The 13,942-nt window shown below is 33.5% G+C and overlaps 1 protein-coding gene and 2 pseudogenes across 1 annotated transcript; 2 read left to right on the top strand and 1 right to left on the bottom strand.

Moving 5' to 3' along the window:
* The first annotated feature begins 79 nt into the window (after nt 1–79).
* LOC104759604 (uncharacterized) lies at nt 80–2,812 on the top strand (annotated as a pseudogene).
* Nucleotides 2,813–3,472: 660 nt separating this feature from the next.
* LOC104759603 (uncharacterized protein At1g43920, Chloroplastic-like) lies at nt 3,473–4,007 on the bottom strand. Its single transcript, XM_010482513.2, has 2 exons — nt 3,834–4,007; nt 3,473–3,760 (listed from the first exon to the last, which is right to left on the bottom strand). Exons 1-2 carry the CDS (start codon nt 4,005–4,007, stop codon nt 3,473–3,475), a joined length of 462 nt encoding a protein of 153 aa, XP_010480815.2.
* A 5,103-nt stretch (nt 4,008–9,110) lies between these two features.
* Nucleotides 9,111–10,773, top strand: LOC104759602 (ACT domain-containing protein ACR5-like; annotated as a pseudogene).
* The last annotated feature ends 3,169 nt before the right edge of the window (nt 10,774–13,942 follow it).

Here is a 13,942-nt window from a genome sequence, read left to right as displayed (position 1 = left end):
ACCCTAAATCTTTCTCCAATTCCAAACCGTTGAACAGAAATCTCTCATTATCTGAAATCGAGATGAAACCCTAATTGCGATGGCTAGAACCCATGGAGGAGGACGGAAGATTCCAACTCAGTGGTCAATGAGAATGAGATCTTCGGAGACAGTGGAGGCAATGGAGACGGTGGAGACAGCGGATGCAATGGAGACGGTGGAGACAGCGGATGCAATGGAGACGGTGGAGACTGCGGAGCCAATGGAGACAGAGGCAACCGTTCGCAACCCATCTGAGACAGAGGCTGTTTCAAACCAACCCGAAGAAGCGACTGAGATTTGTCAACCGAAACAGAAAAAGCGAAGGAAGTATCAAAAAAGGAAGAAGGGTGAAGATATTGAATAAGATCGTGAGGCTGTTAGTGGGGATGATTGTACGGTGGATGGCGATGAAGACTGTGATGATATTGGTTATGGAGACGAGGTAAACAGAAACAAAAACGAAGAGGAAGTTCGTCAATCTGAACCAGTTCTAGGTGTCGAACAAAATGGTGTAGTTGTAGAACCATTTCTAGGTGTGGAACGAAATGGTGTAGTTGTAGAACCAGTTCTAGGTGTGGAACAAAATGGTATAGGAAATGTAGGTGTAGAAGAAAACAATTGGGATTCCCATGTAAGAGAAAATGTCGAAAGAGATGAAGAAGATGCAGGTGTTGAGGAAGAAAATTGTGAAGACTTTGAAGCCGAATTTGGAAAAGCTGCGAGAGATGAGGAGGATAATGAAGATGATGCAGATAGTGGAGATGATATATGGGAAGATGAGAGGATTCCAGAGCCTCTATCAGACAGTGATGATGAAGATGATTGTGATGAAAATGGTGATGGTCATGAAGCTGAAGATCCTGAAGAACTGCTGAGTTTGGGGAAAACATTCAATGGCCAGAAGAATTCAAGATAGCTGTCTTGAGGTATTGTTTGAAAACCAGATACGACATCAAGCTTTATAGGTCACAAAGTTTGAAGATTGGTGCGAAGTGTTCTTATCAAGGCCCTGATGTCAAATGTCCATGGAGATGCTACTGCGTGTATGACAAGAAAAAGCATAAGATGCAAGTTAAAATATACGATGAAGAACATGCTTGTGTGAGGTCAGGGTACTCGAAGATGTTGAAGCAAGGAACAATTGCTTGGCTGTATAGAGAAAGGTTGAGAAGGAATCCAAAAAGTACTAAACAAGAGATGGTTGCAGAGATCTTGAGGGAGTACGGTTTGACAGTGACTGAAGACCAATGTGCAAAGGCGAAGACCAAAGTTCTTAAAGAAAGGAAAGTGACACATCAAGAACATTTTGCTCGTATCTTTGATTATCAAGCAGAGATCTTCCGATCTAATCCGGATACAACATTTGAGATTGAGACTGTACCGGGTACAACCATTGGAAGCTTACAAAGGTTTTACCGTCTGTTCATTTGTTTTAAGTCACAAAGAGATTCTTGGAAGCATACATGCAGACCTATCATAGGAATAGATGGTGCGTTTCTGAAGTGGGACGTTAAAGGTCAACTCTTAGCTGTTGTGGGAAGAGATGGAAATAGTAGGATTGTTCCTATTGCATGGGCTGTTGTTGAGATTGAGAATAATGATAACTGGGACTGGTTTCTTAGGATGCTCAGTGCGAAGTTGGATCTTAAAGATGGGAAAAAGTTCACAGTCATCTCAGACAAACAATCGGTTAGTCCACTAAATTATTTTACATTCAATCTTACCATAAATGTCATTGTCATTCTTACTTGTTGTATGGCTAATTACAGGGTTTAGTGAAAGCACTCCAAACAGTCATTCCAGAAGCTGAGCATAGGCAGTGTTCTAGGCACATCATGGACAACTGGAAGAGAAAAAGCCATGACATGGAGCTACGGAGACTCTTCTGGAAGATAGCTAGAAGCTACACGGTAGGAGAATTCAATGGGTATATGCTGGAGCTGAAGAATTACAATCCAAGTGCCTATGAGTCTCTACTGAAGACTAATCCCAGGTCATGGTCTAGAGCATTCTTTAAGGTTGGAAGTTGCTGTATGACAACTTGAACAACCTTAGTGAGTCGTTCAATAGGACAATCCGCCAAGCGAGAAGGAAACCGTTACTAGAGATGTTGGAAGACATTAGAAGGCAGTGTATGGTGCGCAATGCCAAGAGATATATAGTCGCTTGTAGATTGAAGACTCGATTCACAAAGAGAGCTCATGCTGAGATAGAGAAAAATATTGCTGGGGCACAGGCTTGTCAAAGGTGGATGGCAAGACACAACAAACATGAAATAAAAGATGGTGATATGATTTACGAAGTGGACATGAGTGCTCGTACATGTGGTTGTATAAAGTGGCAGATGACAGGGATACCATGTGCTCATGCTGCATCTGTCATCATAGGGAAGAAAGAGAAAGTTGAAGATTATGTTGTGGACTGGTACATAGCAAGAATGTGGGAGCTAACATACTACGATGGTATTAGGCCTGTTCAAAGCAAGCTCTTGTGGCCATGTGTGAACAGATTAGGAGTGTTGCCACCTCCATGGAGAAGAGGCAATCCTGGTAGACCAAATAACCATGCTAGGCGAAAGGGGATGTTTGAGACTGCTTCTAGCTCCAACACCACATTATCACGCATGAACCGTGTCATGACATGTTCAAACTGCAAGGAAGAAGGACACAACAAAGCAAGCTGTAAGAATCCGGGAGTTGCAACTCCACCAAGGAGAGCAAGAGGTCGACCAAGAAAAGATCAGGTAATATTCATAGTTGGTGTTTTGTTTAGAATATTGAATGAATATTGATATTGTTATTGACTTAGGAACCGAGGATTATCTTATTTGAACAAGGACAACCGTTGGTTGGAGAAACATCTCAGGGACCATCTTCTCAGGGACCACAACCGCAGGAACCATCATCTCAGGGACCACCACCGCAGGAACCATCATCTCAGGGACCACCAAATCATGGAACATCACAGAGAGGAGGATCATCACAGCGAGGACGATCATCACAGCGAGGACGATCACATATACCACCAAATAAGAGAGGAAGAGCACATATACCACCACTGCAGACAGGAGGATCTCAGGATGCATCTCAGGGAGGCGGAAGTTCTCGGACAGGAGGTTGGCGTCCATGGTTTCAATGTTCAAGCTAATAAGCTTTTGTTGATGCAGTTTATGTGTTTTTTGGTTAGTAGCATAACCGTACTTGGTGTTGTTGTTTGAGTGGTTTGGCTTGTGTGTCATTACCAAAACCGTATTTGGTGTTGTTGTTTGAGTGGTTTGGCTTGTGTGTTATTACCATCTTAGGAACCGTATTTGGTGTTGGTGTTGTGTTTGTTTTGTATTAAGACATGTTCTATTAGGTTATTTTCAGACATGATCTAAACATGAAATTGTCTATTTCATTCATCACCTCCAAGCGATTACAACACAGACAACCCATTTATGAAAATACAATTAATAACCAAAAACAACTTTCTTCTCTTTTCCTTGACCATACATCACATAAACCAACATAATGGTGATAACATAAAGCCACACAAAACACACTTTGAAGCACACTTTACATTTGTGAAGTTCCATTTTGCTAATCATTTCTTCATCCTTCAATTCTTGAACCGTAGCCTTTAACTCATTTGCCTCACATTTAGCTTTGCTAATCTCATTTGCCATGATCGCTACTCTTGGCAGAGCATCTTCAACTTCTTCAAACACGGCATCCTCGACCCACTTAAACAAGTTTTTCTAATGCACATACAAATGACACATTATTACCTTGAATTGGCTAACATAACGAAAAACAAGTTTATATACTTACATCTTTCTTGGTTGTCCACGAATTTGCATCTCTTTTGCTGGCACAATGGAAGAAAGGATGTCCCGGATTCTCTTGCGTCTTAGAAGTAAAGATAGTGACACCTAAACCAAATACACACTTCGACGGAACACCACGCTCACCGACGACACCGGAAGTGACAGAGCTGGAACTCATTGGAAAAAGATTTAGGAGTTTCGAATTAGAAATCTATTTGGGGTTTTTGAACCCTAGAAATCGATTTGGGGATTTTATGTTTCTTCAATTAAGAGAAACGACATCGTTTTCTGATAGACGGACACCGTTAACGGCCGATTAACTCCGTCTTGGGGTTTCTAACGGAGATTTATCACGATGACCAAAACAGCCAGGTCAACAAAAATTTATCATTTAATTCTGTAGTCAACCAAAACTTGAGGATTAAAACGGCATTCTGAAAGTCTAGGCTTTTTTCGGCGTAATTTTGAAAGTTGGGGATTTAAACGGCATTTTTCTCATTTTAATTTGCGGTAAACATCCCTTATATATTAAAAGAGGAACATTTTGGTGAAAAAGCTGAGGTGTCAGCATTACAGAGCTCAGAGCACCATTTAGCAAAATCTCCTCAAATTTTCTAATTAATTACATCTTTGTGCCATTGTATTTATTGGCCAAAACAATGACAACCTCTTTATACCTCTTTTGTTTCATGCCATTAATTTCGATATGACATAGATATCTTTAACTTGGGAGCAATCTGTATAAAACTGAAAGAAAAACAGGTATAATTCGGGAAGTTTTTTAATGGCATCAAACAAATAAAAGGAAAATTAGTAATATAAAATAAAACATAAGAGGGAGAAGCGTTGTTTGCTATGAAATTTTGCAGTGTTGATGAAGAATCGAACATAACACACTTCAATCCGGGAAGAATTTCAACAAGATAATCGAAAATGTGCTATGACTCAAGCTCACTCTTCCGAAACTAGAGATAAAAGATAATTGACAAGTAATAAATAAGTAAATCAGCCAGAATTTATAAAGAAAATACAAGGAATCCATATGCTCTGTGATGTAGATTTTGGAAAAGAAGCCCAATTAAAAATAAAAACAAGTAATAATATTATACCAATAGTTGAGATATATTGGGATCTAATGATCAGTTAAAACTTATTAAATCCAGTATAATAATACCGTAACTAATACCAATTATATAAGGGATCTAATGACCAATTATAGTCTTCCTCTCACAAAACAATTTTGTAATTTTATTTCTCCGTCAATTATGGGCACATATATTACTTAAAGAAACTAAAAATATCCAAAATAATAGAATTCTCCTTAATAAAATACCTATATAAAATACTTTATATCCCATTTTATTATTTGCCTTTCTCTTACTATATTATTTACATTAAATTATCATTAGTATAACTAAGGAACCATTCATTCAATAATTGAAGGAAATCTGTAATATTAATTTAGGAATACACTTAAAGGTTAAAAAAAATCATATCAAATATCCATATTGTCAAACTGACCCAATTTACATATTAAGAAGAAAAAAAGATTTAACAATAGATTTATTATATTTTAGGAAATCGTTCAAATTAGTTCCATAATAATCAGGTTATGAGAATTTTGTGTGGGTATATTCATGTATGAAAAAATACGGGACAAAAATTTTGTGAACAAGAATTCAAGCAGAACATATGCGAATATACTATTTATCCCTTATATATTAAAAGAGGAACATTTTGGTGAAAAAGCTGAGGTGTCAGCATTACAGAGCTCAGAGCACCATTTAGCAAAATCTCCTCAAATTTTCTAATTAATTACATCTTTGTGCCATTGTATTTATTGGCCAAAACAATGACAACCTCTTTATACCTCTTTTGTTTCATGCCATTAATTTCGATATGACATAGATATCTTTAACTTGGGAGCAATCTGTATAAAAATGAAAGAAAAACAGGTATAAATCGGGAAGTTTTTTAATGGCATCAAACAAATAAAAGGAAAATTAGTAATATAAAATAAAACATAAGAGGAAGAAGCGTTGTTTGCTATGAAATTTTGCAGTGTTGATGAAGAATCGAACATAACACACTTCAATCCGGGAAGAATTTCAACAAGATAATCGAAAATGTGCTATGACTCAAGCTCACTCTTCCGAAACTACAGATAAAAGATAATTGACAAGTAATAAATAAGTAAATCAGCCAGAATTTATAAAGAAAATACAAGGAATCCATATGCTCTGTGATGTAGATTTTGGAAAAGAAGCCCAATTAAAAATGAAAACAAGTAATAATATTATACCAATAGTTGAGATATATAGGGATCTAATGATCAGTTAAAACTTATTAAATCCAGTGATATAATACCATAACTAATACCAATTATATAAGGGATCTAATGACCAATTATAGTCTTCCCCTCACAAAACAATTTTGTAATTTTATTTCTCCGTCAATTACGGACACATATATTACTTAAAGAAACTAAAAATATCCAAAATAATAGAATTCTCCTTAATAAAATACCTATATAAAATACTTTATATCCCATTTTATTATTTGCCCTTCTCTTACTATATTATTTACATTAAATTATCATTAGTATAACTAAGGAATCATTCATTCAATAATTGAAGAAAATCTGTAATATTAATTTAGGAATACACTTAAAGGTTAAAAAAATCATATCAAATATCCATATTGTCAAACTGACCCAATTTACATATTAAGAAGAAAAAAAGATTTAACAATAGATTTATTATATTTTAGGAAATCGTTCAAATTAGTTCCATAATAATCAGGTTATGAGAATTTTGTGTGGGTATATTCATGTATGAAAAAATACGGGACGAAAATTTTGGGAACAAGAATTCAAGCAGAACATATGCGGATATACTATTTACTCATGTGAATTACGAGGAATGGTGTTTTTTCAGGTAAAAAAAAATGAAATATTGCAATCAGATGTATTAGACGGATTTAATCGCTTGACAATTATATTTTTTAAAAATTATATAAAAATAACTCGGGTCCAAACTTAGTAGATAATTGTTTAAGTTTTAAGAAACCAGGATTTTACCTCACACGTAAACATAGAAAATTGTTTTGTGGTGGGGTTTGAGTTTTATTTTCCTTTCAAATAAATATATATATATATATATATATATATATATATGTTATGAATAAATATTTTTGACACAACTTGTACACCGCAAAACATATTTAAGGGGCATTCTCAAAAATGCCCCTTTTTCCATATCTCTTTTTAAAAATACCCCTTCATGTTGACCATTTTTAAAACTACCCCTCTTTATATACAAAATGACCAAATTACCCTTTTTGAGTGATAGCAAGAATGTACAGTCATCAAAATCGAAAATATTTTCCCGCCAAAATTTTTTTTCCCGCCAAAATCGAAAAATTTCCCGCCAAAAATATTGAAATTTATACCTTTTAAAAACCTTGTAAATGCTTTTAAAAAACTTTTAAAAGCGTTTACAAGGTTTTTAAAAAGTTTTTAAACACATTGTAAACGCTTTTAAAAACCTTATAAATGCTTTTAAAAAGCTTGTAAATGCTTTAAAAGGTTTTTAAACACCTTGTTAACGCTTTTAAAAACTTTTTAAAAGCATTTAAAAGGTGTTTAAAAACCTTTTAAAAATTTTATAAAAACTTTTACAAGGTTTTTAAAAACATTGTAAAAGGGTTTAGAAGGTGTTTAAAAACCTTTTAAAAATCCTTTTAAAAACCATTTGAAAACCTTTTAAAAACCTTTTAAAAACCTTTTAAAACCTTTTAAAAACCTTTTAAAAATCTTGTAAAAGCGTTTACAAGTTGTTTAAAAGACCTTTTAAAACTCTTTAAAAAATCTTGTAAAAGCCTTTACAAGGTGTTTATAAGGCTTTTATAAGGTAGAAACCTTATAAAACCTTTTAAAAACCTTGTAAATTTTTTTTGGCGGGAAAATTTTTGGCGGGAAAATTTTTTTTTTCGAAATTTTTTATCAAAAGTTTTTTGACAAAAAAAATTTTGACGGGAAAATTTTTTCGAAAAATTTTTGGCGGGAAAATATGTCGGAAATTTTTTGGCGGGAAAATTTTGTTTTTCTTTTTATTGAATAAAATAATTTTCATCTAAGGGTAAAATGGTCATTAAAAATTAAAAGAGGACATAAATAAAAATAGCCAGAAAAGAGGGTATTTTTGAAAAGGGGTATATCAAAAGGGGCATTTTTAACAAATTCTCAAAAATATTTCAAAATAAATTATTCAAAGTTTATTATATTATATAAAATTCAACAAAAAAGTATGAAATTGAATTTAAATATCCAAATTTTGACCCGTTACTCAGTAAAAAATTAATTCAATAGATATTATTTTTAAAAAATAATATTACTAAAACTTGAATATTTTATAGATTGAATCATTTATATTTGTTTTTAAAAATTCAACTTATGGTATATCCAGAAATAAAACTAGTTTTTATTATTATAAATAATATGATAGTTTATTTGTTTCACAAAATAGACTCATATATAAAAATGAGAGGTGAAGTATAATGATAATTAATAAATTAATAAGTTAAGTTAGATATCAAAGGATTTTATTTGATGAATAATTTAATAAAAGAAATTAATATGGTAAGTTAGATGATATCAAATGATTCTTTAGAATATTCTTTTTAAGATTTTTGGAAACAACGTGCTCTAATAATAAAATCTTCCGAAAATAAATTAAGGTTGCACCCACTATTTAATTTGTAACCAATTAATCTATCAATTAATCTATAACCTATTTGTAACCAACTTATTAAAATTATATAGTCTACAAAACAATTTTGTGTACTTCCGTTTTATTATATAAGGGATCACTATAGCGAGATAATTAGTTTTCATTTTCGTTTATTAATCAATACAATAAAAGTAGAATGTTTCTCTCTGACACATCAGCACTAAGAACAACTTTGGAGATGACACATCAGTTAAAACATTTGACCAATTATATTAAGACAATTAATACAGCTCAGCCCAGTTTTTTATTACCTGGCAACATTCTGAAATATTCACGGTTTCAAATTAAAAAATAACTTTGTCTGCATCCCTTTGGACTTTGGACGAGCGAACCGCTCACGGAGAACAACAGCAAGCTCACCACCGATCTGACTTCCCTCAACCACCAGGTTAGTTCTCAATTTCATTAAGTTGATACAGTTTCTTATTCCTTACCTATTTAGTTTTGCTCCTTTTGATTTTCTTTCACATAAATCACCAAACGAATCGAGAATGGGTTCATTTACTTGTCTCTGTTTCTGTTTAATTCCATTTTGATGATTTTTATCCGGATTCGTCTCTGATGATTAGTTTCAAGAACTGGGTTTGTTCAATTTTAGGCCTTTGCTTCATTTTTTAATCTTTTTAGGGTTTATTCTTTGTTTTTATTTCCCTTTTTAAAGGGGTCTTCGTTTTGATTGAATCAATTGTGTCTTCGGTTCGTGTTAGTATCAGTTTTTTTCCAGATTTTTGTTTGAGCTATTCATATAATATGGATAATGAGATTGCAAAGTTTAGTAAAAGAGTGAATCCACCAAGGTAAATTGACTTTGTTTTGTTCTTCTTCCATAGGTTATGTCTATCTTTTCGATTTTAGGCTGAGTTTTTCATTTGATTTCACTGTCATTAAGGTAATCAAAATTTTCATAGGGTTAGATTTGGTTTGAGTAGAATAGAAGAAATGAGTATAAACATTTTGTGTTTTGTTACAGGTAGATAGTGCGAAAAAACATTGAATACTTCTGGAGGTTGTTCAAGTTCTAACTGAGCTTAATCTCACCATTAAGAAAGCTTATATCTCATTTGATGGTGGCTGGTTCATGGATGTTTTCAATGTTACTGATCAAGAAGGGAAGAAAGTCACCGATGATTTCGTTCTTGAATATATTTGTACATTAAGTAATAGCGATCATTTTCTTGGTTTATATTCAGTTTTGGTTAGTTTTGATAATATGGTTATCAACTCTTTTTTTGTTGTGTGATTGTTGCGGTCTCTTTGTCCTGATGAGTCTTCTTGCTTCAGTCCATCAATGAGATCATCTATTGGTGTCAAACACTATGTCGACTTCTCTGTGATTGAGCTTACAAGAACTGACAGACCTGGTTTGTTGTATGAGCTTTCGCTGTTATGATGGATCTGCAATGCAATGTAGTAAATGTTGAGATATGGACGCATAAAGAAAAAGCAGCAGCGGTTTTTTTTTTGTATGAATGTTAAATTATATTCACCAAAAAAACCATTCTACAGAGTTCTTTAAAACTGTAATTGAAAAGAAACTGAATAAATCAAAACCACAAAAGATGAACTATTTAGACAGGATGGGTATGAAACCAGTACTGCAGACCACTCTCATAACTGGGGGAGGCCGTTAACGTGAGTAGTCGATTCCGAACTGTCTTGTCGATGAACCGTCTTGTCGATGAAGCAGCAGCGGTTTTGCAAGTAACAGAAGAAGAAACCTGCTCTGCAATCACTGATCTAGATAAGTTATCCAAAATCAGGAAACTTCTTTGTTATGTGCTTACAAGTTGATGCAGTGGCAAAAGATTATGTGAACTGGAAACCATGGTGTCTTCTTCTCTCAATGAAACTCACACGGACCGTAAGCTTCATCAATTGATATTTGTTTATAGAGATGACGATGAGTGGGAGAATAATGTTGATGATGAGGATAAATGTGGAAGAGTAAATCCAGATGTGGATGTCTCCAATTTGCATGATTTAGATTACTCAATTGTGATGATCAAATGTAAAGACATATCAAAGCTTCTTTTTGATACCGTCTTTTCTTTGACGGAAATGAATTATGTTGTACCAAGTACTAAGTTCAGAAGTACTATATCTTTGTTACTAAGTACTAAAGTAAGAAGTTCAATGTATTTATCAACTACCTAATTACTTATATCTAGGTTATTGCATAAACCATTGTAAAAGAAATTACTGAATTATTTTCCATAGATTAAATATGGAAATACAATAATAACAAATGAGGTTATGCAAACTGGATTTTTAACCATGAAAATAAAAACGAAAACAAAAACAGTATGAAATCAATTAATTCAAAAAATAGTTCAACAAATATTACAAAATTTTCCAATGGAATATGACGGAAGTCATTCAATTCAAGACGTTCAAATTATCATGAGCTTATGTGAATCATTGTAACACCCGCAAACCAATTTTTGGTATTTTGGTAAGGGTGTCGATCGACACCTTCTAGTGAGGCATCGATCGACACCAGTTGTGGCCGGTTTGGTCGGTTCAATTTTAATTGTCCGGTTTGCGGGGTTGGTTTAGGGAAAACCCTAGCTCGGGTTTTTAAGGAGGGAGCTCGAGTTTTTCTCCTCTTTTGGTCGCTTTTGTCAAAAACAGAGAGAAAGAGGAGGAAAGCTTTGTTCTTGAGTTCCTGGGAGTTTTTGTGAGATTTTCTTGCTGTTCTTGGGAGATCTAAGGCTGGGAAGGTGTTAAAAGCTTGCTAGGAGTGAGGGAATTCGTCCTTATTGGTCAGAAACTTCCTGCAAAGAGGTGAGTGCATGACCATGGCTTATCTAAGCTAAGATCTCTAGATTCTATGTGATTTGGTGCTTATGTGGTTGTTTCTTTGAGTTCTCTATGATATTTCGTTGCTGTCTGGGCTGGGTTTGGCTTCTGGGAGTGCAAGGAGCGGATTGGAGAAGCTTGGAGGCGAGATTCGGAGTTTCTGATCGAGGGGAAATCGCTGCTCGGCATCGGTGTCGGTCGACACCAGTTGGGGTGTCGGTCGACACCAACGCGAGGACGGCTCGGGACTTTAGCGAGTGTCGAACGATGCCATGTGGAGGTGTCGGTCGACGCAAACTAGGGTTTTCGGGAGTGTCGGGCAGGGTGTCGGTCGACACCAGTTTGGTGTTGGTCGACACCAGATAGTCAGTGTCGATCGACACCATCTGGTGTCGGTCGACACCATCTGGTGTCGGTCGACACCCCTTGTTCAGTTACGATGGACGTTGCATGCTATGTATATTGCCTGGTTTGTTTTATTGATTGTTGTTTGTGGCATGTAGAGATCTTATTGCTTGTGTGTATAGCCCAGTAGATGGGAGGATTGCCTCACTGAGTGTTTATCAAATACTCATGCATCTCAATTTGTGTTTGTGGTGCAGGTAAAGGCAAAGTGTGATCGTGGAATCAAAGGCAATGAAGAGGAGGATGTTCTAGGGACTCGATTGGATGTTGTCTGGCATTTGCTAGGGTGCTAGAGTTGAGTCATTAGAAACATTGCTAGGTTGCTGGTTTCATGTTTCTTGTTGTTTGGTATTGAGATATTGCCTTGCTATAATATTGGTTTATTATTGAATATTGTTTATGTTATTCCGCTGTTGAATGTGTTGTGGTTAGGTGGCTAGTGGGTATGGGACCACTAGCTGTAGTTTATTTTAATATATTATATTTATTATTTATTATATAAAAAAAAAGGTCGGTCATTTCAATCATTAATCATGTTTTTTATTTTATTTTAATGATTACAAGGTTGCCACCCAACAAGACACCTGTATATCGATAACTCTATGATGCATTATTAAGAGTCATCTCAAAAAAAGAAGGCATCAATCAAAAATGTCATTTACAAAGAGAATTCAACAGAATCTCCACTACAAAGACACATGTATTTCCAAACATAATAGTAATACTTTACCCATTAAATATCTCGAATACTAACCAAAATGAAACAAAAATATAATGCAGGTGAAGATAACCAAGAAAGAAGAAAATTAAGTCGGAAAAAATAACATTTCACCTTTTCCAAACAACTATTTTTTATTATAAAACTTATTTCATAATCTACGGTTTTATGTAAAAAAACAATGGCCATTCTCATCAATACCACTAAAATAGATATTTTTTGGAGAAAATACCATATTTAGTTTTTTTTCAAAAATACCACTAAAATATTTTTTCTTTCAAAAATACAACAAAATTGAAGTAAAGTTTTAATACTAAAAATTAATTTCTAAATTCTAAATACTAAACCTTATCACTTAAAAACTATACCCTAAAACTAAACTTGTCAACCTAAACCTAAACAAATATACACCCTTAAAAATCAAATTTTGTTTTTGTGATAATTTTGGAAAATTAATTTTGTGGTAATTTTTGGGAAAACTATAAAATGTGGTATTTAGGAAAAAATATTTTTAATGGTATTTTGAGGAATTTATCAAAAAAAAAACAAACAGTACAGTTATTCTAAATCCAAGTAGGTATTTACGTTACACAAACAATGCGATTTAGCTATTCTACCAATAATAAAAAACATTAAAAAAACAACCGAGTAGAGATGCCATCAAATTAAAATCAACATCCAAAATTAATTAAAACAAAACAAAACAACTAACAGTACTAATGGTCCTCCAATACATCCTAATACAAGAAAATACAAAACTAATTATATCTTACAATTCCATGACAATAATAATAAAAAACACCTAAAAATAATAACAAAAACCAAGACAATATAAAAAATAACCAATGAATATTTAGTCAAAAACTATATTAATAATGATTTTTAATTACAAACAGCACAATTCAAAAATAATCTACAAAGTAATATTACAAAAAAAAACAAAATCAATCCCGCGACGTAGCGCGAATAATATCCTAGTAATTTTATAGTCACTAAATCATAACGCATGAGGTTAAAAAATCATTAATGGATCCGCGTATCTATCCTAATGGACTGGATCCTTAACCGATTTTGTTTCATGGGGTCAATAGAAAATACATTTGTCCCACTGGTTAATGGTTAATATTCAGTCATAAAAGCCTATTAATTCAATTGTCAACTAAGCTCTTTCTTTTAAAATGTAACTTTCATCCCTTAAAATCATATAAATAACCATTCTTATATATAATTTTATAAAATGTAACTTTCATTCCTTGAAATCTTATAAATATTTTTTGTAATCCAAAATATAAATATATAAAGATCATTATAATGTTTATTTAATTCAAAAAAATTTAATTTAATGATTTTCTACATTAAAAAAACAATTTGATATTCTATTTCCAAAATTTACTACAAAGA

Source organism: Camelina sativa, chromosome 17, assembly GCF_030686135.1.
Source record: "Camelina sativa cultivar CO46 ecotype springtype chromosome 17, ASM3068613v1".
Classification (NCBI taxonomy): Eukaryota; Viridiplantae; Streptophyta; class Magnoliopsida; order Brassicales; family Brassicaceae; genus Camelina; species Camelina sativa.
Note: the sequence above shows the minus strand (reverse complement) of the source record. Positions and strands in the feature narration are given on the sequence as shown.

What these genes read in the sequence shown, in the direction of transcription:
- LOC104759603 (XM_010482513.2), bottom strand. Translation starts at nt 4,007, where the DNA reads ATGAGTTCCAGCTCTGTCACTTCCGGTGTCGTCGGTGAGCGTGGTGTT. An exon ending in CGTGGACAACCAAGAAAGAT is followed by an intron (nt 3,761 to 3,833) that starts GTAAGTATATAA and finishes TATGTGCATTAG; the next exon opens with AAAAACTTGTTTAAGTGGGT.